This window comes from Ochlerotatus camptorhynchus, unplaced genomic scaffold (assembly GCF_037179485.1).
Source record: "Ochlerotatus camptorhynchus isolate MF236.1 unplaced genomic scaffold, CSIRO-AGI_Acam_v1.1 ptg000169l, whole genome shotgun sequence".
Classification (NCBI taxonomy): Eukaryota; Metazoa; Arthropoda; class Insecta; order Diptera; family Culicidae; genus Ochlerotatus; species Ochlerotatus camptorhynchus.
The window spans coordinates 699,247-726,577 of NW_027040659.1; the positions used below are offsets into that span (position 1 = coordinate 699,247).

At 36.6% G+C, this 27,331-nt stretch overlaps 2 protein-coding genes across 3 annotated transcripts in view; both read right to left on the reverse strand.

Annotated features, from left to right (window-relative positions):
• Nucleotides 1-1,330: 1,330 nt before the first annotated feature.
• Nucleotides 1,331-2,894, reverse strand: Pph13 (PvuII-PstI homology 13). The gene is made up of 2 exons (XM_065222420.1): nucleotides 2,830-2,894; nucleotides 1,331-2,759 (listed from the first exon to the last, which is right to left on the reverse strand). Exons 1-2 carry the CDS (start codon nucleotides 2,892-2,894, stop codon nucleotides 1,706-1,708), a joined length of 1,119 nt encoding a protein of 372 aa, XP_065078492.1. The 3' UTR covers nucleotides 1,331-1,705.
• A 7,242-nt stretch (nucleotides 2,895-10,136) lies between these two features.
• Nucleotides 10,137-27,331, reverse strand: part of LOC135701596 (neuropathy target esterase sws-like) — a 41,878-nt gene continuing 24,683 nt past the window's right edge. The window contains exons 10-13 of one of the 2 annotated variants that reach the window (XM_065222441.1): nucleotides 19,320-19,436; nucleotides 11,006-11,217; nucleotides 10,733-10,944; nucleotides 10,137-10,671 (exon numbers count right to left, since the gene is read on the reverse strand). In XM_065222441.1, the coding sequence (XP_065078513.1) occupies nucleotides 10,365-10,671; nucleotides 10,733-10,944; nucleotides 11,006-11,217; nucleotides 19,320-19,436 (848 nt within the window). In that variant the 3' untranslated portion in view covers nucleotides 10,137-10,364. The remainder of the gene's footprint in view (nucleotides 10,672-10,732; nucleotides 10,945-11,005; nucleotides 11,218-19,319; nucleotides 19,437-27,331) is intronic. The other variant, XM_065222440.1, reaches the window with a different exon arrangement.

The window sequence follows — 27,331 nt, forward strand, 5'->3', positions numbered from 1 at the left end:
TAGTGTGTGTAATCGCTTGTAATAATTATAAATATTTTAGGTAGACAAAAAGGCGATCTAATAGGTGGGTTCTTGTGCTTTTCCACATTTTTATCACTGTGAAGCAACTGTAAACTCTAGAGGGAGTTTATATCTGTAACTGTAACCAGTTCGATTCGAGGGGGACGACTCTATCTAAGATGCAGGAAAGATTGTGTTTTGCTGTGGCTAGCTGCGTGCACGCTGAGTAGATAGAAAGAAGATTGACGATGATTATGAAGATTTCCTGCAAAAAGATGATGCGCGATGCAAGTAGATGCGAGAAATGAAAGAAGATTTTTCGAAGATTGATTCGCTAGTTGGAGATTTGTTAAGCATCTAAACTTGAGATTTAGATGTGTCGCCCCCCTCGGTTCAATTTTGTTTTCTTACCTGTTTAAAATGTCATATTTAATTGTCTTAAAGATAAATCGTCCAGCTCAAACCTTTGTAGGGGTAACAGGTGGGACCATCATCATCATCATTTGTAAGACCACCATGCCACCACGAGATATAAACCATAGCCACCCTCAGTTTTTGGTAGATTTGTGCTTATATGCACACATACACTTGCAAGCAAGGTAGGTTCCACTCACTTCACTATAATACATGTTTTTCGAAATTATGAAATCATAAAGACGTTATAATGATATTTTGTACTTGTACGAAGAGGTTATCAAGTAAGTTTTTCTAAACTTTATTAGCGAGATTTTTAGCTAATTGAATAGTTCATCTCGTATTGTAAAGTATGTGTTTGACACATAAAACTGTCAATTTCGCGTTCAGTCATAATCATCACGATTACTATTCTTGAGCGTTCGCTCAGAGTGAGCGCTCACGAATCATAAAATCGCTGGTTGTGACTCTCTGAAAGCGAAATTGACAGAATTTGTGTGTCAAATTACAAAATAGCATTACAACATTTAATGCTTCCATAATTCCGAATAAAATTGATTAGCCAAGTGAGTGGAAGCAATGCAGAGTTTTATTTCGGAATTTTTACAAATATATATTTTTTCAGGTTGTTAGTTTTGCTTCGCACCGACCAAAAAATAAAATTTTCGTGATCCGAAGGTGTCATTGCTTCAAATTCACACGATATTCTATTTGCGACACCATCTGAAGACTCTTCAATGCAACGCTGCGAAGTGGTTTGGCTAGCTATGAATGAGCGATACCTACATACATTGCCATATTGCTTCACCAAGATTGCAGGAGGAAAATAGACACCACACGGCAAAAAGTGATACACTATGATAGCACCCACGGAAAATGGAAGAAAATCCAAAAAGCAGCTTATTGTTCTGTTTCTTCGAACTTTATTCACAACTAAAACAAAACATAAACTACCTGCTAGAGTGTATTTTGATGTGTGTACCCATGCTGGATTGAACACTACTGGAAAAGTTATCGATTTTTCTTGGTTTTCTTCTTTCTTTGGTCAACAAATTTCAACGGTTTCTGGCGCTGGCTGTTGCCCGTTGGTAACTATTTTCACTAAATACGCAATGACAATGACTAGATTTCACTTCCTACGTGATGGTTTTGCTTTATCGCTATTGTAGAACATGGCACAATTATTTGAAGGCACTGACTAAGGACCAATTTATCGCCAATTCACAGCTCTAGTTAAGTACTAGTTTTAACTAAAAACAACTTTAAAATAAATAAAACAATATCACTAAGTTCAATATTTATCCTCATCTAATTGGTCTAGACTATCCACGTTGATGTTTATGTTGATGGGTTTTTCTAAATCTAACAGCTCGGAGGGTGATTTGTCCGTCTTACCCGAATCGTGATCGGGATCATTCAGGTTGAAATTGTGGAGATCTAAACTAAGATGTGTCTTCTCTTCATGTTGGCAACTAATGCCTAAAGAATGTTGTGTTTGAGACTGTTGATTATGATGAGATTGATGAAGACTGGTCTGGTGATCGCTAGTTGCGAGTAAAGTATGATCGAGGCTAAATAGTGATTCACTTTTAAAGCTATCCATATTGAAGTGGTCGACGTTTAGGAACTTCATTTCGTCGTCGTAGACAGACGTGGATGAAGGTGGTGAAGAATTTACTAAACTGCTAATGTTCATGTACTGAAGGCCATTATTGACGGATGATGAAGAAGGCCCACTTGTTGAGGATAATATCGTAGATCCAAGAGGTGCGTTACATATTGTACCGCTCATATCGGTAATATTACACGGGTAGGAAGAAGTTTGTTTGCTTTGTGTGCTAGTGGTAGGAAAACTATTCCACTCAAAAGTCAGATTACCTCCTCGTCCATCGACTGGGTTGATGTGATCGAAATTAAGATTCAGAAACAGATTGGGGGATAATCTACCTGGCGACATTTGACCCAACGAAAGTTTTCCATCATTGTCGAAACCTTGCACTTGCGAGTTATTTTCTTGAAGGTTCAGACCCATGCTTGCAAGGTTCATATTCTGGGATACACCGTCATAGTTTATACCGGCCGCCATATCATCCGATGCGTTTCGCTGTGCACCTGAAGTACTCCCATTGTTATCGTTTGCTCTCGGATCACCCTCACCTTCATCTATGGTGCTACCTTTTTCATTTTTCCTCCATTTTGCGCGACGATTTTGAAACCACACTTGTACACGTGCTTCCGTAAGCTCGATTCTCAGTGCTAGCTCTTCTCGAAAAAATACATCTGGATAATGTGTCCTTTGAAAGGCCCGTTCTAGTTCCTGCAACTGTAGAGAGTTAAACGTGGTCCTGTGGGAGATAGATAGGATGCCAGATCAGTAGCCTGTAAGGTTATGTAAGAGACCGTTTTGAAATCAACCTGTATCTCCGCTGTTTTCGTTTCATGCTATATGCTGACACGATGGTCTGGAAGTGACTGACCATTGCGACTTGGAATGGAAAATGGAAAACGTGTACACGGAATAGGTACATAGGTGATATGTCACTTTTAGGGATTCTTCACCACACTATGTATCGCGGGTGGTGTTAATGCCTTATTGTCCGGCCGTTCTTTTACGCCGAGTGGCCTTTCGCATCGGTACGCTTTATATTATCTTTGCCTGAACTGCGATTTCCACCAGCTGTTGTTGTATGTAATAACCATCTTAGGCAGACTTATGAAATGGAGATGCGCGTAAAAGCTGAAAATATTCATAAAATGTTTGGATTACTCACAACGTGACCTACCTACTCCGAAAATTTCAGAAAACACTGAAATTTAAGCTTAAGATGCCCCTGGACATGTGTTTAACCCTTTCGTTCCGATGATTGCTCTAGAGCACTACAATATTGGATATTTTGTTTAATATCCATTTACGATGTCGGCGAATTGCTTATAAAAAAAATCCCAGGCATAAGAATATCTATTTATTATTATGTATTTATATAAAACCGATCCATACACACTTAGAATTAACTAATTTTATACGTAACGGAATCCATCTTCGACACAAAAGATGAGACGTAAACAAACATGTCATGTAATATTAAGTGCTCCGAAAATGAAAAGTTTGTTGCTCCGACGAAAAGTACGTTTGATTGAGCTATATTTCGCGTCTTTTATGACTCAAATTTATGTCAAAAATTGACGCTCGTATATGATACTTGCAGAGCACCTAAATTTACATGATTTTTTCCAAGAGTATAAGTAACCTATACTGCCCTGTGCGGCATAACAGTCCCATTATCTTTTTTTTTTTACTGAAAATCAGTTATATATTAGAATCAATTGTCAAGTACCATCACTTTACAATGTACTCGATAAGTCTCTTACTTTGATCTGAAAATGTCGCAAAAATACCAAAACTATGTTTTCCCATCCATAAAAGCCCAAATCTACAACATCGTTTTTCTTAGCTTGCTGTTTTAACGAATGGGACAACTATGCTGAAAAGGACAGTATATGGTTCTCATAGTATATAGGGGAAATGGCTCTAAATGGATCTAAGATTGGGCCCATCGCTAAAAATCTGCTATTTATCAATTTTATCTAGATGAACGCGTCATTGGGGCGGTACTATTGGATATTTTTGGTCGCTATTGAAAATTTAGTCGATTGCTGAATTTAGGCCGACATTACATCCATTTCCCGTACTACACAAAATGGCAATTGGTTCCTTGAAAAGAAAGATTGACTACATAATAGCAAGGCTGGTAGCGATCAATGCTGTCAAAAATAGTGATTTTAGTGACTATGTTGAAGAAATAAGTGACCAAATAGTGACTTATAGTTGTAAAAAAGTGACTAAAAAGTGACCTAAGGGAAGAAAATTAGTCGTTCGGATGGCATACCAAATAAATTTTTGATGTTTTAGATTCATTCAATTAGAATCTCATAAGCACTTAAATATGTACGATAGGAACCTTTAAAGCGAAAGATTCAATAGAAAGTCTCAGGGAATGTTATCATTACTCAGGAAATTTTATAATTTTCTACTAAAGATATTCCAAAGAAAATAACATTCCTAGTTATTTTAATTCACACATTCACAGTCCCTTTATGAAAAAATATCAAGTGCAATCTGCTTTCATGGTAGTTCTAAAGAATTTTAGATTTTATGTGAAGCCTGAGATAGTTTTGAATATAATTTCAAGAAAACCCGGAATTGAATTCAAAGCAAATTTTAATGAAAATTTATAGGAATTTCTCCTCCTCTGACCTTCAGAGGAAAACTCCAAGGTGCATTCTGAGGATAATTACATGAAATTTTTGAAAAACAACGAAATCGGAGCATAAGTAATCGTATTTTTTGTTTTTTGGTAAATACTTAGGTGGTGAAGGGGATGCTAAGAGTAGGATTATAACTAAATCTGAGAAAAACTCCAGAAGATCTTCAAAGAAATTTGGAAAATAATTCCAGGAGAGATTGCCAAACAAATTAATGGGAGAAATCTAAAGAATTTGTGAGGAGAAATGAAAATGATTTTTTAGGGGACTTCCAATGTGAGTAGAATTCCAAGTTAGATTAAAATGGAAATCTGAAATGAATTTGAAATGAAAAATCTGAGAATCTTTCCATAAGATTTCTTACTGATGAGAATTTCAAGGTAATTGCTAGGGAAATTAAAAAAAAAATAATTTGTAGGATAGTTTCAACGGCATTTTAAGGATTATTTCAATGGAATTGCGACAAGTATTCTAACTATATTCTTGTGATATTTTTTTTAGAGAATTCAGAGAAGCTTTCCAAGTGAATTTCTGAAATAATTCCATGAGAGTTTCGGATGAATTCGATCGTAAGATTAGGAGCACTTCAAGCAAATTTTCATGAGAAATCTCAGTTGCATATGTAATGAACTATTCTGAGGTCTTCAGAACAGCTTGAAAGTTCCCAATATATTCCTGAAGTCTGCCTTGAAGTTCTTTTGTAGTTTGAGAAACTAGCCTGATGCTCGCAATACTTCTCATTAATGTTTTCAACTTCTCTAAACTTTTTCAGACTTTCTATAGTTTCCACAATTTTCCTAACGATCATGAATCTTCTCTAAAGTTTTAACAATTCACTGAATTCCTCAAATCTTTTTTAAAATTTATGTTATTTCGCTGCTCTGAGTATATCTGTTCTTTCTTGAAGTTTTTTTTTGTAGAGCTTTATTAGCGAGATTAGAGTGTTTCAGTGTTATATGGAAAAAAGTCAAAGTCTGGAATTTCAAACGCTACCCTCTGGAATGGTAGTTTTGGGGGTCAGAAACACCCTGCCAAAATTTGAAGTCATTTGGTTCACGGGAACTCCTCGCTCAAACGGCTTGAAGTTTGTATGGGGAAAATCGACAAAATGTATGGGGGAGCGAGCCACTTTCACATTCGCGGCTCAAGGTGGCGCTGTAGTGGGTCGATTTTCTTCGTGTACAAAATGTAGCACCTTTGAAGTATTGGGAACATCTTGGCTGAAGACCGGATGTGAATCCGAGTTACCTCCGAAAAGTTATTAGCGTTTCAAACGAACACCACCTGCTTCACTTCTGGGGAGGGCCTAACGCGCTTGTGCAGTTTTTATTTTTACGGACAGGTATACGAATAGCAATGTTTGCATAGGTATAACTTTTTTGTTTAACCATGAAATTGGTTGAAATTTTCACAGTGAGTAGAAAAATGTTCGAAATTTTGGTCTACTAAAAATTGGAACAGATTGGCCAAGTGGTTCCGGTTTTATTCCGGGTTTCCGAGAGGCCATCGGGGGGAGAAAAGGTACCAGTCGTCTACAACAAGGTGATGCTGAAAATCCACAGCAACAGGCATCTATGGGTAGTGCTGATTAATATTTTAACAAAATCAACCCATAACCTGGTTCTAAATACTAAGCTTCCACCGGAAGGCCTTCCGATGACCTGGATCAACCTTAATCTGGATTATTATGTATTTTTGATCAAAGTAGGCCTTGATTATTCTCTGCAACTATATGAAATGTAGTAAATTAATGATTTTAGATATATAAGCGTTTCAATGGCTCCAAGTGGTCACCAGATGATCCGCCGGAAGATCCGAAACATCCGTAAAATTTAGTGCTACATAAATTCGATCAAAGTAGGCCTTGATTTTTGTCTGCAACAATGAGAAATGTTGTAAAATGGTGATTTTTGATATGTTAGCTGTTCAATGGCTCCGAGTTATCACCAGATGGTCCGCTGGTAGATACGGAACATCCGTAAAATTGATTGCTGTGTAAATTTGATCAAAGTAGGCCTTGATTTTCCTCCGCAATTATACGGAATACAGTAAAATGGTGATTTCTGAAATATTAGCTGGTCATTGGCTCCAAATCGTCACCAGATGACCCACCGAAAGATCTGGAACATCCGTAAAATTGGTTGCTAAGTAAATTTCATCAAAGTATGCCTTGATTTTTCATTGCAACTGTATATAATGTAGTAAAATTATGATTTTTTATATATTAGCTGTTCACTGGCTCCAAGTGGCTCGCCGAACGATCCGGAACATCCGTAAAATGTATTGCTGCGTAAATTTGTTTAAAGTAGTTGCTCTGCAACTACGTGAAATGTAGTAAAATGGTGATTTTTGTTATATTAGCGGTTCAATTGTTCCGAGTGGTCACGACATAACCCGCTGGAAGATCCGGAAAATCTGATAAATTTATTGCTGTGTAAATTTGATCAAAGTAGGCCTTGATTTTACTCTGCAACTATGTGGAGTGTAGTAAAATGGTGATTTTAGATACATTAGTTGTTCAATGGCTTCTTCAATAGATGGTTTTGAATAGAAAAATGCCTTGGCAACAAGTCCTTCTTAAGTACCATTAAGTTTTGATGAGTTTATTTTATACCTGCATTATAAAAAATATTGGTATTAGTATTATATAAAGAGCAATAGGCTGAAGTGTTTTTGCAAAACAAAGACCATTCCACGCAAATAAGGAAAAATTATCCAAGTATTTTGTTGTTAAATGATGTTTAAATTTTGTTTGTTAAATTTTAAACAAAATATGCAAAGGACGGGTATACACTACTGCTGAAAAAACTCGACGTCCGGAGAGCTTTCAGATTTAGGCGTTGTTGCTTTTGCGGGCAGACGAGTTGGTCGCCGGTAAGGGCCAGTAAGTGCTGCCAGCAGATGAATCAAGAGGTATTCGAAACAAAATTGGTAAGAAATGTCCATTCAAATCGTTTTATTACAGTTAAACAAATTTCAAAACTATATACGTGCCAGATTTGGAAATAATATTTTTTTAATCTGGAAGTGTGTTTATGATACCATTATCCATTTGATAAAGGTAGAGTGAACATGCGGGGCTTATTGTATTTAAAGTGACCTCGGAGTGGTCGTGAATTACCAGGCATTCTGAAATGGGTCACTGGAGCTGCAATAGAGCTAACACCTTCTAACTCCCGGACTAAACCTGCTTTAATTGAAGGGTAATAAAAAGCAGTTTTCTTCCATAATAACACTGCCGGACAGTGGGGGTTAGATTGTACACACACACACACACACACACATAAAGGTGAATGCAGTCAGCAAAATAGCTCTTATAACACTATTCGGCCATGTTTCAATTGCATGCTTTGTAAATGCGATATAAACGACGTATTAGATTCATTATTCCACAACACTGGTTCAATCTAACAACAAGACGAAATCAGTAGAGTAGTGGTTACCGTCGAAGGTCGAGAGTTCAATCCCAAGCTCAATCCTTTTTTTATTTGTGTTCTAAATCGTAATCATCGATCAGATCACTCACGACAACAAATTTATTGATTTAGTTAGATAATCCAGCATCCTTTCCTTGGAAATTGAAGAGATGAAGAGGTAGAATTGGTCTCATGTAAAACAACGATGAATGAATTAATGATTCACATTGGACCTTGGGACGATCGGGAGCAGGCATGGAAAATCATTTGCATTCATTTACATTCATTTACCCCTAACTTTTTTCATCAACAGAATTCCGCAGCTTTTGTAGGTTTTGTTATTAGCTAAAACTTTTGTTAACAACTCAAATCCTTATATCTTATGTATGACGAACCAGAGTGAACAGAATCCACTAACTATTTATCTTCGTCCCACTTACGTAGATATGTTGCAGCATCTTCATGTTAAATGCCAGGAAAATCTTTCGGAAGTGGATCTCATCATTTTTTTTTTGACTCAGTCCCGTTCAATACAGAAACCTATAACCATTCACAAGCGCTTTTCCACACTAAAATGATCGTTCAAGAACTCCCTAACTTCACCATCTTTTCTTACAAAGGATTTACTAGGCTCTTCTCACTATCGGATTGCTTTATTTTTGAATAATAGAACTTATGGAAGTATCGATCGGCCATTAAAATATGTTTCATGTCTTATATCACTCATACGAGAAATAGCTCTCCTATATAGGCCGCATCCTTATTGCGATCTCATGTTTTCTGGTCATAAAAAACGGTCATCCAGTAGCTGAATGAACGGTGTTATTAAATACATGCTCGATGTCGGTGACTTTTAAATCCCAGCATTTTTGATCCTTCCTACGTTCGAATAGCGGCGTTAATCGATCGGTTTAGTCTCTCTACCGGATTTCCTTGACTGTGATGACGAGAAGTAGTCCAGTGTTTAACATCATGTTGAAACAACAACGTCTTGAACTCTTTAGAGTGGAAGGTGCTTGCGTTATCGGTCAACACAACTTCTGGGATTAGATCGAGTTTTCAGTATTGATTATGTTTAACTGAAACAGTCATCAACCGAAACTCCAAAATTACTGATCACACCAGTAAATTGTAATCCTTTACTTCATCCTCCTCCGTTCAACCAAAGATATTTAATTAACAAGATATCCCACTAATCAATTCCTCGAACAAGGCTATGGATACACCACCCTTATGTGATCGCAGAGCCATCTAGTGAGTGCACATTTAAACTGCCGACTTCACCATTAGGGCTCAATAAATGGCAGGTGTCAGTATGACATATGCCAGCGCAGACGTTGATGATCAGCCGAGGGAAGAGGATGATCGATGTCATCATCATTATATTGCGATAGTAAGATCCTCACTTCGTTATGTTTGCATAGATTTTCAATCATTACTACGTTATACGCATCAGAAACGCTTGAAAAAACAATCACAAATCCAAGCTCACATCATGATGGGCTTGTAATATGTTTTGCTTTCTAGTGAACGAGTTTCCAATATCACCACCGGTACCAGTAAGATGCAAATGCAGATACGTCCCTTCGAAAAAGTAATCGAGAACTTATGATTTATGAAGCAGTAGCTCAACATAATCTTTATAAGCATAGAAGTATACATGGAAAAAACGCAACGTATCGAAATCATTGCTAAACAAACGTAATAAAATATGTTGTCTTCCTTGACCAACGCTGCATACTATTAGATATTACTATTATAAAAATAACGATGTAATATTGATTACTTTTCTATTTTATAACGAAGATATTTTTCAATGACGGTGAATGAAATCGCAAACTGAAGCTGCCAAAGCTGAGTGATGACACCGCTTCGTGTTTTGATTTGCGCTGTATCCTCCGCTCAGTGGTGTGGGTTCGTACATGTATGATGGTGTGCGTGTTTTCTTCCAACGCCTCTATAAATTACAAATTTACAAAAATAAAATGTTGAGTTAAGTTTGTCGATTTTTCAGGAGTTTCTCAAAGTAAAAAATTCATTCGATTTCGAAAATAAACATCATATATTTACATTGTCTTATAAATTCATTACTAAAACTACAAAGATAAACCTACATTTTAAACCCATCGATTCTAGGCATAACTAATTTAGTTTCATTTTTGGTATAGAAAAACATACAATCTGGAACAGGTGTATAAAAAAATCACAAATTATAGTGATGATAAGTTTTGTTTGTGTGTAAGGGAGTGACTGAGATGAATGTGGTTGTTCCTAACCGCTATGTTTAGATTTTTCAGGCGTCAGCGGTAAACTAGCAATTTTCTCAGGTGTTGGAGTGCCCTGCAGCTTTTTGAACGCAACTGGAATCTCCAACTCATCGGAATCCATTTCATTTTCCGACAGGGACAGTGATCCAGCGGCTCGCATAATTCTCAGCGAAGCACTTTTCTTCATCGGAATCGTCGATGGCTCTGATGCGTAACCATCGTAATAATCGTCTTCGCTGGAGGAATATCCACGCTCGGGGTAGGTTTCTGGTAATTTGCAGACTATTTGTGCTAAATCGATGAATGTGTATCTGGAACAAACAAATTATGATTAGAGGCGAGCGTTTGTAATTACTTGTCAGAACAAATTACTCATTGAGCGAATGTGTCACTTTTTGTGGAACATCCCTGACGCTCCATTGGTTGAAACGAGATAATCGTCCACACTTGGCCATGTTTTCGAAAAACGACTTCCCGTGTTCGAATCCTACGTTTTTGATTTCATCGAAGCTTCCGAAAGCCAGAGTTTTGTATTGGTCGATCGGCGGTCGAATGTATTCACAGTAGTCACTTTTTTTAACCTCCTACAAAATGAAAATAAGTGACATTGCAATTCAAAATATTTGTAATTACCCAGTAAATTACCTCTAATTGTCGCACACAAGAAACGTATGCTAACCGAGATTGAATATCAGGCAGATTGGGTACTTTAACGGGTGACGTGAAAGGATTCCAGCGCTTGTATAAAAGCCACCAACCGGACAGGTCATCGCCGTAATCAGTCAAGTCCGTATCGTCCTGGGATCCGACGTCAACAGCAATTATATGAGCAGCACCTTGGGCACGCATAACGTCCGCTGATTTAATGCAAGAGAAATATAGTTATACATTTTCAATGCTTAGTGTTATTAACAAAGAAAAACAATTTCCTACTACCAGTATGTTCTTAAGGCAGTCAAATTTGGGTTAGATTGATACGACAGTTAATTAGGTAGGTATATGACAGATGAGAACTTTTTTTTTATTCATTGTCAGATCTAAACTATTTGGAGTAGATTGAGTGAAAGTAATTTAAGGTTTTTTATAATGTCTATTGTGTACAAATTGTTTACAATCAAAGTGTAAAAATCTTTGAATTTTATTGAATTGCGCATAGGAAAATGTTGTGATATTTATCTTTTTAGTTGTGACTACTGTTCCTCGTAAGATACTACCTATAATTGCATATCAGTCCTATATGGAAAAGCTTGATCTCGCGAAATTAGTAGTTGAAGCTATTGAGTACATTTCAGATGTTAACATATGAATAGTCCGAGGAAATTAATAAATGATTTTATTTTTGGTAAAATCAATGTATAAACGTAGACTGTCAGTTTCTAATCTCATCTCACCCCTACTGACAGCATGACACCACATTCAAGCTAAAACCTTTAGAAAAATATGTATGAAGATTCAGAAGCGAACAGAAAAAGGTCCTTCATCACAGTATAAATCTGCATCAGCATCAATATCAATATCGCGAACTTTTTCAACCCTGGTTGGGACATAACTTTTATTAGATTTTTTAAAGTGACATCCAATGATCTAAGAATTTTACCAATCGAAATTATGTGTAATTTTGGTTCAGTGTAGAAAAGCGACAATAGAGGGAGTGCAGCAATAGTGGAGGTACGTTACCCGAGCTAGAGTCGGTGTATAATGAGTCACGCCAAGAGTGAAGCCAAGTCTACCTATTGAACTGTCAAACCGGCTACCTATCGTGCAAAAAAAATAAACATTACGATGCTATGAAAGGTCCACGAAAGGTATTGCAATAAAATATAAAATATAATCGAAGAAATGAGCATAAACACGCAGTGAGCGTAAAATTGTCATGGGATACGCTCGGTAATGATTAGTAATAAGAATTTCTACTATTTTTTGTTAAGATAATTTGACAAAATCACTGATATAATGATTTACTACAGCCGCAATATTTTTTCTCTCACTAGAAGTCATTTGAAGTTGTTGTAGAAGTCCTCTGTTGCCAAGTGAAAAGAATGGGAATCTTCCGAAAACCATGATGCGAGTTCAACTGTTTTTCTCTTGGCGTGACTCATTATACACCGACTCTAACCCGAGCAAAGTCGGTTAACAAAATGAATGCAAATCGATATTAAAGTTTGCAGTTCCTATCATAATGAATACTCATTTTGATTAAAATTGTCACGACATTAGTCTGATATCATATTGTGCTTTCATTATGCAGTCAAGACATTTTAAATGAAAGCAACTTAACTTGAAGTTCTGCTGTTAACGTCTTGTTTAAAATTTAATTTAAGCTCATCTGTCGTTGAACTAACGATTATTGTTTATTTGTTTTGTTTAACACATTTTAGGTCATTCGTAGCCAGCCCGAGGTGACATTTGAGCTCAAGTCTTTCAGCGTGAGAAGCTTGGATGCTAACCATTTACGCCAGGCCCGTATTCAGTCAAACATCATGAATGCAAAATCAGTAATCAAATTGATTTCATTGAAAGCAGGATTAGTTTTCCGTTTGATTCAACAGTGTAAAATTTTGCTCTCATTTTTGATGTGTTAACCGTTAAGTCAACCAAAATGAGATCAAATAGAGTATTCAAAATAACTTACATCATAACAGCAAATTCTGATTTCAATTTGATCTCTAACTTTGCTCGGGCAAAGTCGGTTAACAAAATTAAAGCAAATCGATATTAAACTTTGCAGTTCCTATCATAATGAAAACTCATTTTGATTTAAATTGTCGCGACAGAAGTCTGATATCATAGTGTGCTTTCATTATGCAGTCAAGACTTTTTTAATGAAAGCAACTTAACTTGAAGTTCTGCTGTAAACGTCTTGCTTAAAATTTAAATTAAGTTCATCTGTTTATTTGTTTTGTTTAACACATTTTAGGTCATTCGTGACTTGCCCGGGGTGAGATTTGAGCTCAAGTCTTCCAGCGGGAGAAGCATGGATGCTAACCATTTACGCCAGGCTCATATTCAGTTATACATTATTAATGCAAAATCAGTAATCAAATTGATTTAATTGAAAGCAGGATTAGTTTTCCGTTTGATTCGACAGTGTAAAATGTTGCTCTCATTTTTGCTGTGTTAACCGTTAAGTCAATCAAAATGATATCAACTGGAGTATTCAAAATAAGTTACATCATAACAGCAAATTTAGATTTCAATTTAATCTCCAGTTTTGCTCGGGTATGGAGTCTTTTCAGGTTGAAAATTTTTTCATCTTCCCTGGGCACAGATTACTTGCTCTCAACTAACAACTGGGGATTTTTTCAATTACCAAATAGGTTTGGGCCGAAGGGTCTTCGATCTCTATGAAACTTCACCCATAGGTAGAGTTCATGGATATATCAACAAAAGTAAATTAAAAAAAATCACGGTTGCCAATTTTTCCGGAAAACCTTAGTTAAAGTTTTCCGATTTTCTCGAACACCACTAACTTAAAAAAAATCATAACTTTTGAACCAAGCAATTTTAAAAAGGTTTTATTGCAACAACAACAATTTCCTATAGTTTTATGACGGTCATATGCATTGTCATAAAAAGTAATGCCGCTGCTGATACACTTGTATGACGCACTTGAGACCTTTTTTTTTCATTTTGTACGTTAAAGATATCGCTCTTATTTAGAAAAATCTCACAGTGCTTATTTATGCTGATGACATTAAACTATTTTTAGAGATGATAAGAAATGATGATGCTATGAATACATTTCAGAAGGAAGTTTATGTTTTTATACGTGGTGTGGTAAAAGTTTGTTCGAACTTAATGTTAAAAAAATGTAATCTTATAACGTATAGTAGAAAGCTAATCAAACCAGATACTCTTATTTCATTAGGTAATCGAATTGTTCAAAGATGTGATAAAACAAGGAGTTATTCTAGATTCTAAGCTAACATTTGTGTATCATTATAACATAATAATGCAGGCAATATGCTTAATTTTATAAAGCGTTTTGGTTTCCATTTTAAAGGTCCTTACACAATGAAAACAATTTATGTTGCCTATGTGAGGCCAATATTAGAATACTGCAGTGTTGTTTGGTCACCTTATATGAAAAGGCATGAAGAACGAATAAAGTCAATCCAAAAGCAGTTTTCATTTTATAGGATCTAATTTTCGTCCTACTAAGCACAACCTGCGCTTTACCTCTCTTTTTTGAACGGGTTTGAACAAAAAATAGAATATTTCTATCAAATATGACTTCTAAATTTATTCACCTTTTCATACGTACCGTTGGATTTGATAAAGAGCCACAAATTGATGAGATATTGTTCAAAATCTAATACTGCTTCTTGATTCTAAATTCGTCCTAACGCATTGAAACGCCATTAGATTTTCTTCGTCCTTTCGGATAAATGTAGAAAAAGCGAGTTCGCTAGGAGCGCTTCTATTGTTTTGAGGACAATGAGCGCAAATATTCATACAATGCGCTCTAACAGGATTTATGTTGTAGCTAATGAACTAACGCATCGGAACAAACCTATTAATGATTTGTGCAGGGTGAAATCATTGATTTTTTTTTCCCTTTGGTTTGTTTTCCGTCGATCTTATTTTCCGTGCTGAGCACCAATGCTGCCGACGCCAAGGAGGCAGCTCCCACACCTGGACCCTACCTATCGACCCATCAACTCATGAACCGGGGACCAACGGGTTTACTTCCCTTCCGAAGGAAGGCGTGATCAGAGATGTTATGCCTCAGAACATCCCGGCGGCGCCGACTGGGATTGAACCCAGGCCTGCTGGGGTGAGAGGCAATCACGCTTACCACTACACCACCGGCGCCGCTGAAATCATTGATATTATTGATCTTTTCTGAAAGATAGAACGGAAATGAGCGATTACGACGAAGTAGCGCTTTACCCTACACTATGTAAATTAGGATGGACAGCAGACAGCATTTCCTCTACCATCGTATAAAGCACGTTGCTTGTTTATCGACATTCAGGCATTTAAAGAGCGTCGGGATTATGCTATGGTCTCTTCCATGAACAAAATTGCTGAGTCCATACTCAGCTTATTTATTATCAAGACTTAGTTGTTATGCAGGGTAGAGCTATCAAGTAGAAAACATCAATTAAATCCATAATTTCGGCGTTAACAGGTAAATTATGCGTTTGGTACGATACTTTAGTTCAAATGCTACCGAACGAAGTCAATAAGAACGCGTGATATGAATGTTTGCACCCAATATTCTCAAATACAAATGAAGCGCTCCGACCAAATCAATCTTCATCTTCACCCGATAGGCCGAAGTGAATTGATTGGCGTTTCAATGCGTTAGGCCGAGTTTACAATCTGTACGCCGAGTTTGGCGTCAAGAAGCAGTGTTAGACTTTTGACAATATCTCAACGATTTGTTTCTCTTTATCAAATCTTACGGTACGTAAGGAAAGGTAAATTAATTTGGAGGCCAGCAGTAATAATAGCATTTCTTTTGGTGCTAAACTACGCTAGATTAAGAAAGACTAAGTGCGGGTTGTGCCTAATAAGCCGGAAATGGGGTAGTTAACCCTACCTTCTCGTCAATTGCGTAATCGACATTTGTTCGCGGTAGATCGCCACCGCACTAACTACGCAAAATATGGAACGATAAGTTAGATGATGGCTATTTATTATCTACACTGTGAAATGATAGACTTAAATATCCCTCCGCTAAAATTGAAAAATATATTTTCAAACATTACGAAATCATAGATTATAAGTTATAATGTTATTATGTAGTCTACTATTTTGATTGACGAATAAATAAATATACAAAAATTATACAAGTGTTGGCATAGATGAGCATTAGTTTTATTATACAAATAATGCTCTAGCTCATACAAGTGTATCCCTAGCATAAGTCATATGCTAGTAGTAACGGGTGTTCAATAAAAAATGAGAATGATTTCAGTGCCGTCCAGCGCTCTTGTGAGAGCATTGTGACTAAGTTGCGTCGTACGACTGACCAAAGCCCCTTCTCCAATATTCATTGTCGTTTTTTTTTTTTTGAAGAATAAACATTATGTTTTTAATTTTTTTTTAATAAATACTGAATTCGTTGAAATTTTTAATTTTTTTTTTGTTACTAGCTAGGGTAAATTATGGCTTCGGCACCCATTGACTGTTTTCGGCAACCGAAATTGAAACGTTTATTTTACTGTATTTTCCCATCAAAACTCTTCGCTGAATGTATTAAGCCGATTCCTTACCTTTTCAACTTAAATCTGATTACATTTTTACGGCTGTGAATTCCTGTTATACCATATTTTTCTTTAAATGAAATATACATACTACAAAATACGGCTGATTTCGAGTTGCCGATAATAGAACAGCTGGTTAACACGCAGTTCAAATGGAAAGGGTGCCGAAGAAAAAGAGACTGCCGACAATAGTCACTCTCACCTGAGAAGTTTGGAGCGTTGTAAAAACATGTTCAACCCGTTTTGATCAATTCTGTCGATTGGAATTGGTAGAACAGCAAGCAGCAGATAAATGTCAACAAACAAATCTGTCATGTATGTGTGTGACGCTGAGAAATCGCTAATAGAAGTGCGGACGCTGCTTAGATTGACGAGAATACGTAAATTCCCCTATATGACTGAAAAAATTTTCATTTTTTATTGAACACCCGTTATAAGCTATCTATACAACCCTAATAAATCAATAGATGCTAATGCTATTTTGATTTATGAAAGCTTTTATGATTGCCAATTTGAATTGCAGTCGCATTAAAACTAGTTGACTAAACTAGTTCATCCTTTAAAATGTAAAAGTAGTTATTATGCTATAAGCATATGCATTAGAATTAAAAAAAGCTGCTATTTTAGATCTTTTATACCACCATCAAACAAAATCGAATTCACGACAATCTTAACATCAACACTAGAACTTTTTTTTTTATCACGGGTGTAGATTTCCAAATAAAAAAACAGGTTGGGCTCACTGCTGTTATACACACTTAAAAATAACTTATTTTACACGAGACGTAATCCATCTTTGACGTAAATTATGGAACGTAAACAAACATGTCATGTAAAATTAAGTGTTCCCAAACCGAAACATACGCAACTGGACGAAAAGTACGATTGATTGAATTTATTTTCTCGTTTCTTTCAACTGATTCTTATGTCATTTGGGCCGCTTGCATGTGTCGGTCTCAGGGCACGGAAATTTACATGACTTTTTGGTAGTGTGTAGTTTTCGTAGAACAGCAAGCTTATTTAAGGCGGTTAATAAAAAATCAAATTGGATTTATAGCTGATTTTCAGCAGAGCGTAAAACAACTGCATGAATTTAATTTTACTCTTAAAGAGGTTATGAGACCCTCTTGTCATTGAGTATGGAGATTGTATCCGCAGTGTTTTAAAACAGCTTTATTTTTATTTTCAAGCATGGTCCACTTAGCTGGAAGACTATTGTCATGAGCTCAAGGTTGCTCCACTCTGTTGGTCCTCTACTGCTGATGCTGTCTCCTCTGCTGGTGGTCCGCTCTCTGCAAAGGTCTAAATTCTCTTAAATACTGTCTACTTAGTTTACAAACAGCCTCTTATTATTATACCCAACTTTTTACCATGATGATTTAACATAAATATAGTTTTGTCGTAAAACATTTCAATATTTTTTTTTATGAAAATCTAAACGTAATTTTTTTGGTGGCACAGTAAACTTCTCGCAGTTTGAATTTTAGGCAAACCAGCCAACTTTTAAATGTTGACATTTGAGTTGACATTTTGAGACAGAACTACTATGTCAATAATTGCATATCAGTCCCTCGTGGAAACAGTTACAGCTGAAGTTACAAAGTGCAATTTCCATGTAAACATTGGAAAAATCATAGTAAATTATTGATGATGTTTTCATGTTGTAATCTGTTGCAATGAAGCTTGTATGTTTTGCTATAGCAGCGAAAAGTATGGCAATTCAATAAGCAGAACTGAAACTTGAACACCGGACGATGGAATTTTAGGATGGAACTGATATGCGATTACTTTGCTATATGCACACTAAAAAAATCTGAATTTTACTGGTGATGTAAACATCCATGCAAGCAAACATTCATGCATGTAAACTTCCTTTCCACGTAAACTAGCAGCTTGCAAGAAATGTTGCAAACAAAGGTGGAAAGTTGCATACAATATATGGAATATTGCATGACATGTCTCATAAATTTACACGATTTATAATGTAAATTTGTATGATTTATGACGCTCCATTTATGTGCATCATAGTAACGGAAATTTACACTACTTTTTTTTAGCTGTGTGGGACAAACTGGCTTGATGCTGTTTTCACATTTTTAATGATCAAAGTTCATCGTTTTATCACATAATATGAAAGTATATATGCCAATCGATAGTGGATAGCATTGTTATCTCAAAATTGACAAAATTCCATATGGGACTAATATGCGATAATAGACAGTACAGTGCTTTCTCGATTTTGTCTACCCCCTTTTCATTTTTTGCTATACTTGTCTACCAAGATCCATGCACTTTTTCCGTGGTTTTATTACACTTAAGTATGCCTTGATGATAAATGCGACATATGTGGCATGAAGGTTATGTGAAACTAGCGGAAGAAAAAAGTCTAATGGGAGGAGAGGCTGATAAAACGGGAAAGCACTGTAGAAATATCTTGGATTTTGCGTGTACGAAGTATACACTCATATTTTCGTTTACGTTCGAAACGTATCTTTTTATATGCACACATTTTATCTAATAGGGAAAATACTTTCAAACGTAAACGAGAATATGGGTAGTGACATAATTTTGAATAAACCTATCGAAAATAATCAATCGAACCCAAATTTTAGCGCATTTGTTAGCTATTCATAACAGTCAAAAACATTATAAATAAACAAACTTATGTGAAATTAAATGATAGCTCGTCGAATGGTCGAAATGTAAAAAAAAATACATAGAGTAAAGAAAAGCACAAGATTTACCTGGAACGTTATTAGTGTAACAACCATCTAACAGTAGATGACCATCTCTTAAATCACAGATAGGAGGGAATATTCCTGCTACGGACATACTAGCACGTACATTACGCCACAGTGTCCCTAATTGGTGTTGATTCAAATAACAGTTTAGCAATAACAATTTAAACAAACTACGCAAAGGTTAAACAAAATCAATAATCAATAATCAAGAAACGAGAAATCACTGCCAACGCGTAGTTGAAGCTAATGCAATTTTGAAAAATGGCCAATTGGTCACTGGCAGTGATCGGTTGAATTTAGTTGTAAAGGCCAATAGTAAACGTATTGACAATAGACAACTGAAATGAAAACTGAAAACTTAAGAATCCAGATCCTACAAAATAGTTCTGAGCATTATTCATTCCGGATGGCCATTGTCTTTGGCAAACCACTCTCTCTTTTTCTTTTTCCAGTTCATTCAATGTTTTGTTCTGGAGCATTTCGAAGAAAACAAAAATACATGTAAACCATAACAAATGCATCAAGATGTCGAAAACAGCTACTGAAAACAGGGAGGTTGCCTATGATTGCTCTAGTGTGTATGTGTGTTTGGTGTACCACTGAGAGGGAAACGATTTTTACAAAAAAAAAAGAAAGCTGGACAGCAACAGAACAAGCGTGATTATTGGGATACAGAGGTGAACTTATGGTGTGAAATCTCTAAAGCTAAGATTGCTGAAACGACTTAAGTTAATTATGTTTCACCAGAATTGTAACGACACGTAAAATTTGCAATGCCTGTTTTTTCACAGTATAGACCAGATTATTTACATTTACATTATTACATGATAGACACGGTTAAGCGGTGTCCGAACTGGCGGCTTAACCAACTTTCATGTACATCGGGGTTTTCTTCATTAAATGCTAGTTGGGTCATCACATTCCTAAATCGGTTAGTTTTAAATATTCTATAGACGAAAATTTGTATAATTCAATTTTATCATAATAGGATACGGTTCTGAAAAGCCAAAACCTCTTTTAAGTTGCACCAAAAATGTCTATTAGGCCCAAATTTGTATGGGAAGATTTTTTATCAACTTTTTGAACGGAGCACTAACTCCCCTCCCCCTCCTTGAATTATGCCTTTAGGTAAGAAAACCACTTTCTGAAAGCAGCACCATATATTAGCGAAGTGGTTTACACACATTTCTACAACATTAATTGTCAAAAGTTGTGGTTTAGAGACGATGCTCGTCTTAGACCACTTTTCCCTAATGTTTGAGACATTATAAACTTTGAATTAAAAGCGCCAGCTCATATAAACTTTGAATTAAAAGCGCCAGCTCGTGTTACAACTAAATGAGCTGAAACTTTCAGAGAGGGGTTTTCTTAATTAATTGCTCGATTCTTGGGGGTGCCGCGTAAAAAAGTTCTTTTTTTGGCTATTCTAATTTACATGAATCGATTAATCCGCCGTTTCGGACATGGCGTGCGTTTCCTAAATAAAAGGTATCTCGAAGACTATTATATACACTAATAAAATTTAAAAAATGTGTGGAATTGTATTAGTGTAGTGATAGATTATGACAAGTATTTGGATATTTAGTATCAAAAATGTCCCTTGGTTAATGGGAAAGTTTCGTCAAGATTAGAGGGTTGATTGGCGAGTCAAGTTATCCACCGTGGAGAATAGAAGAACTAAGAAAGCAATTATGATTTTAAAAATTTCCACGGGGAGGTATACAAGTGCAATCTTAAAATCCATTTAATTATTTAAAAAAAAATCTGGATATTGCTACGTTAGTAGAAAACTCGATAGACATATAAGGTAGGTGTTTTAGTAATAGTGGTGTACCTATAATTGCGGTACGGGAGTTGTGGCTGAATAATGAGGAAAACCGGATACGATAATTTTTCATCGGTAGCTCTCCTAAAATAAAGCAGATCTGCATATTTCAAACTTAAAATTAGCCCAAAAATAACGGAAACCAATTGATTTTCCTTAAGATTTTGACTCCTTTGCACCTATAGTTTCGATAGTGTTCCTATAATAGTGGAATCCATAAGAAACCAATGTGTTCCACTATTATAGGAACCAAAGTTAGCAACTACCACGACTACTGGAACAGTGTTCCTATTAATGGAGGACGAGTTTTCGAAAAAGGTATACAAGCTAATCGCAATTTTACATTTTTATAGAAAAATAGAGATTAAAAGCTATAGATTGGCGTTTAAAAATTATATGCAAATCGTTTTTTTGACGTAGAACTACATCTTTGTCGACTATACTGGGGTGCAAATCAAAAAATATGTGCGGTGAAGGAGTGTTAGGTTTTGAACGCTTGTAACTTTGTCATTTATAGATGAAATTAAAATCCAAATACGCCAATCGATAGGATATTACATTACAAACCTGCTAAAATAAATATTTTTCCAATTTTTCTGTAATTAATCTTTTGAAAATGTATCAGTCATTATAAACGAATACCACTTGGTTGCACATCATTCTGCTTGAACATGAAAAGATATAAATCAGCGCTGCACTCAGCAGCCAAAGGTGGATCACGGCGTGTCCACCACAATGAGGCATGAGACTTGAAAAAACGTGCATGTAAAACCCCCTCCCCCTTAACATAACCCGAAAAAGACATGGACTTAGACGATCATTTTTTTTCGGGAAATAAATTTTAAGCAAACCACAATTATGTATAAACAATTAATTTTTTACATGCAGAGCCAATATTTTCAAAGAAAAAATTGCTTAACAGGAGACATACACTCGATGAATTACCAACAACTGACTGTAAAACATATCTGGTACCTCTATACATGAAATTATATTAACATCCAAAGTCCATCCTTTTTTTCCATATTCTGCACAAAAGAAACATTCTGCCCCGCCCCCATTCATAATAAAATGACGTGAAATCCGGTCAGTTGCGGGGCTTAGAAAGTATGTTTTGTGCAGAATATGTAGAAAAGGAGGGACTTCGGATGTATTTTTTCTGCAAAATATGTAAAAAAGGAGGGACGTCGGATGTTAACCTAAATGCATATATCATGCATCATAGATAGAGATAGATAGATAGGTTCTACGTCATAGTGCGGTCGTGTCTAGGACACAACCCTTTAATTTTTTTTTCCACCACTGGCTCACCCAGCCTAATATAATATATATATATATATATAAATATAGGGTAAACGCTCCTATAGTTGCGGTACGTTAAAAGCGTTAGGTTCCTATAGTTGTGTATTGAGTCTCCATGCACAACTATAGGAACCTAACGCTTCTAACGTACCGCAACTATAGGAGCGATTCCCCTATATATATTCTTATTCGATTTTGTATTTGTAGATTTCAAGTTTTCTACCACCGTAGTAGAAACCAGACTGAAAAAAATACTTTATTCGCAAAATAAAAGCATTTTAAGAGTTCACTCCTATAGTTCTTCCTATCACTTTCATATTTCTTCTTGCCCACGGGGGCTAACTTTGATTCGTTAATTTTAATATGATGTATTATCGTAAATTTGAATAAAAATATAAATATCAATTTCAAGCCCGCTTGAAAACACGCAGGCCCGGATTTATAAAGGACAGGGGGTCACGGCCCAGGGCCCCCACAAATTGTAATATAAAAACTGAGTACCATGTTTCATTTCCATAACGTCGACTTGATTTCAAATAATCAGCATCTTATTTTCTGATTTGTAGGTAATTAGGATAAGCATCCACAGTTACCGTGTAACCGGACTCATAACGAATATACGTTGCATCCACGATCCAGCGTAATACACATGCCTAGCTTCAGATTATCTATATCGGTTTTCTCTTTGAGTAAGGTGAAAAAAAAATCAGAGATTTTTCCAAAGTGTTTTTACATTAATCTTATGGTTGGCTAGCAAAACTACGGACCGAGATATTTTAAACCAACCAGAACCACACAGAAAATCGATTATTAAGAGAATCAATTATTGCAGCAAGGCCCTTATGATCCGGAACGCTAGGTAGAAGTATTTGTGGAAAACATTTTAGTCCGACTTTATTTTTCATTATTATTAACGGATTACATATTATCTTGTGGAAATAGATTTTTAAAAGTTTGAAATTACGTACTCGAAAAGACACTTTTCCGTCATTTTGAAACCACTACTGAAATGTTTCTTCGGGGACTTTTTTTATACAATTTATAGGTCTATTTGCGCGATTGTATTTATAGATTGCTTTTCTTTTAATCTTTTTAAGTAGAAAAAATAAAAATAAATAAAATTGTTCAAGATACCCCGATGAAACATTTCAGTCGTAGTCTCAAATTGACGACAATAGTTCCCTCTTTCGAATAATAAAGATTCAGAGAACTCGCAAAGACTCCGTGAATAATTTTCGTAATCAGTGCAAAACGTACTTTTCAACTCTCTAATATCTTTGAAACCACTTGAATTGAAACTTTCTTCAAAGAAAACCAATCAATTCCTTCAGTTATTGATCAGCTAATTCACTCTCCAAGAATGGTGAATTCAGAAGGACTGGAGCTCGACTTGGAAAGTCTAAAATATTCAAAATACTTGAAAATACTTTGAATGGGAAACAGAGCCGAGGATCAATAAATTTATTACATGACGAATCGGAAAAAACTCGACCATCTCCGATTTTCATAAAATTTTGCATGTGTTATGGGCAATCATTCACATTTTTGGATATGGTATTACACATTATGTCATTTTGGATATAGTATTTTTTTTAATGGCATCTATGCCATTTTTTAATAAATTGTAGTACAACAACGGCACTTCTGATCAAAATGACGGTGTGAGACAAAGTTGTAGAGAAAAATAAAGTCTTTCAGGGAAAATGTACATGGTATTATTTTTTTTTGTAATTTTTTAATGTGTTTATTTTTCCAGGCTCATTTACCGTAGCTTTGCGGTGCCGATATTCATTGTTTAGATTACAAAATTACTTAATACTAACGTTAGTAAAGCGAGGCCGATTACTCGCGACTATCTAGAGGTTAGGGGTAACAAATTGAAACAAATGGACGGAAGGGTAGGGATTGAGACCACAAGGTTTGGAGAGCAATGTACTCTTGATCTCGAACTAAGCGACATACTGATGAAAAAGACAGACATGGGGGAACACCGATGGGCAGCTAACAACTTCGGAGAACATAAGATGACACTAACTACTAAATCCTCAGATCTACCCGTTTTAAAAGCTCATACATTAAATTCCAATAGTCGAGATCTCGTCTCGCCAAGATTTATCTAACGGGCCGCATAGGTTGTTTTACTCGGGCCCTAAGGGATGCGGATAACTCGGATCTAGCAACACAATGAAGCGTGCATGACCAAAGCACGTGACGTCTCGTGATAATCTTTACCACATGCGCACAAATTGCTGCCTGCGAGCCCGATTTGAAAGAAATGCGAGTCTAACGAGCAGTGATTGGACATAAACCTCGACATGACACGTGTAAAGTCACGGCTCATTTCCAACCACGGCTTGTTCAACACCTGTGGGAGAATGGAATGTAACCATCTTACCAGATCACTCTCATTCCATTTTTGTTGCCGATTGGTTGAGAAAAATTCCGCAAAGGCGATTTGTGTGTGTGTGTGTGTGTGTGTGTGTGTGTGTGTGTGTGTGTGTGTGTGTGTGTGTGTGTGTGTGTGTGTGTGTGTGTGTGTGTGTGTGTGTGTGTGTGTGTGTGTGTGTGTGTGTGTGTCTGTGTGTGTGTGTGTGTGTGTGTCTGTGTGTGTGTGTGTGTGTGTGTGTGTTCCCTCAACACCCCCACTGGCCGCCAGTGTTAGTATGGAAGAACTTTCTCTACAATATCGCATTCATGGTCATTGTAGACAGCTTTACTCCGGGAGTTAGACACATTATCAGCACGTTCCCGGGTTAATTCGCCAAACGGACCGGGTTTAATCTCGCCCACGGTGACGAATCTCTCAACAGAACTACACGCCAAAAGTGTGGCATCCGAACTCAGAGAATCGGGCTCCTGGGAGGCAATGGAAACCGACACCGAACAATGGAACTGAAGCAGCGTCGTAGAATTTGGAGGTTAAAACGCAATATATCACTAAATGATAACTTTATGAACACTTGAAACTAAATTTCAGCACAGAAATTAACAAATTTAAAGCTAAGAAAGTTTAATTCACTGACGAAAAATACGCAGCAAAAGAAAACACGTCAGCTTTTAAGCGCGGTCTACTGCGATCAATCAATTCCGCATAGCGATTTGTCGATCAAAAATATCGCCTTCCATAGCACCCACTTTAGCCACGAGTCCGCTTTCTCGTTACCCTGAATAAAGCAATGAGATAAGACTCATACTAAAGTGATGGTATAGGAGCAGTTAGATAAAGTACTCAAATTAGCTCGGATTTCGGTAAGGAAATACGAGGAGTGCTTCATCGGCCTCATTGAACGGATAGCCTCCAACGAGCTAAGGCCTAAGGCTATCCGTAAAAATTAAATAGTGATCAGAGGGTAGTGAGGCAATTTGCTCTACTACGTAGAATATGGCTGATAGTTCCGCAACGTATACGGAACAGGGTTTGATATAAGGCGCTATGAAATTCGTTGAATACTCCAAATCTAGTGGAAGCGTTTATAGTTGACCCATCTGTGAAAAAACTCCTATTGTTACTGACATGGTGGTACTTGTTTGCAAAAATTAAGGAAACAACCATCGACCGATGGTGATCTGGTATTCCACGGATTTCTTGCAACATGGTTAGATCAAAATTTACAGAGGAACTATAAAAGTCTTGGAGGCAAACACGATTGGAATTGTACGAAGAAGGACCAATCTCCAGCGTCATGTACTCGTAATAGAGACTCATGAATCTTGCTTGAGGATTTCTGTCGAATAGCTTTTCAAAGTTGTCTATTACCAATGGGTTTATTGCTTCACATTGAATAAGAAACCGGAAGGACAGTTCCGCGAAACGATCTGTCAGTGGGAGAGCACCCGCGAGTACTTCAAGGCTAATCGTATGCGTCAAGTACATACAGCCAAGCGCGATTCGGTGGCAACGGTATTGAACCCGTTGCTAACCTAGAAAAAACAACCAACTCAGTTTTCTCCGGAGAGAATTCGATACCCAGCTTCATAACCAAGTAGACAAATTGTCTGAAGGTATCTTTCAATGGTTCTTGCAGGTCCGGTGTACTTGACCCGAAACAACGCCACTAAGGCATGCTGCCTTAGTGAGCAATTTTCATCAACACAACCATCAATGTCTTTTACATAAAAATTATAAAGAAGGGGGCTTAAACATGAGCCCTGGGGAAACTAATTGGTGAAGTTGTCGAGTTTCCATGAGAACAAGTTGCTCAAATAGTTATACATAATTTGTGAAAACCCACTATCGTGTAGTTTATCCGAAAGGACATCGATACAAATAGAATTAAAAACCCCTTAATGTCCAAGAAAACTGAACCTTAAATTTTTTTTGCGCATGGGTCAGTTGAATTTCAGTTGAAAGCAACGCAAGGCAGTCGCTCGTTCTATTCGACTGGACCCATTTGTCTAGACGAAAAAGAATCATTTTCTCCAACAATTTCCGTATACATCGCGATTTACCGGGTTTTTCGGATGGCGATAACTCTTGCTTGCCTCCAGTTCCTTGAACAATATTGTGCTCCAGAAATTGATTGAATAAGTTCAACAAGCGTCTCTTCATGAAAGATTTTTAAGCAAATTGAACTTGATTCTATCCATTCCTTAAACTGAGTTGTTACATGACTCGACGGACGATCACGAACGTTGGTTTGAACTGACATCGAATTTGGACAAACTTTCCGCGCGAAGCTGAATATCCAACAGTCTGAGTACTTCTTGTCTTCGTTAACCAGTAATGACGCGTTTCGCATTCTCCTGCCGACATTCTAGAGTGTTCTCTCGCGACAAACCGACGCCAGTTGCCGCGTTTTTGGGCTTTAATCAAGCGCTTAAAAGTTTTCTCGAAGTCGGTGTACCACTTGAAATCCCTGACCTTACCGTGTTTGAGGAAGCGTTTAAA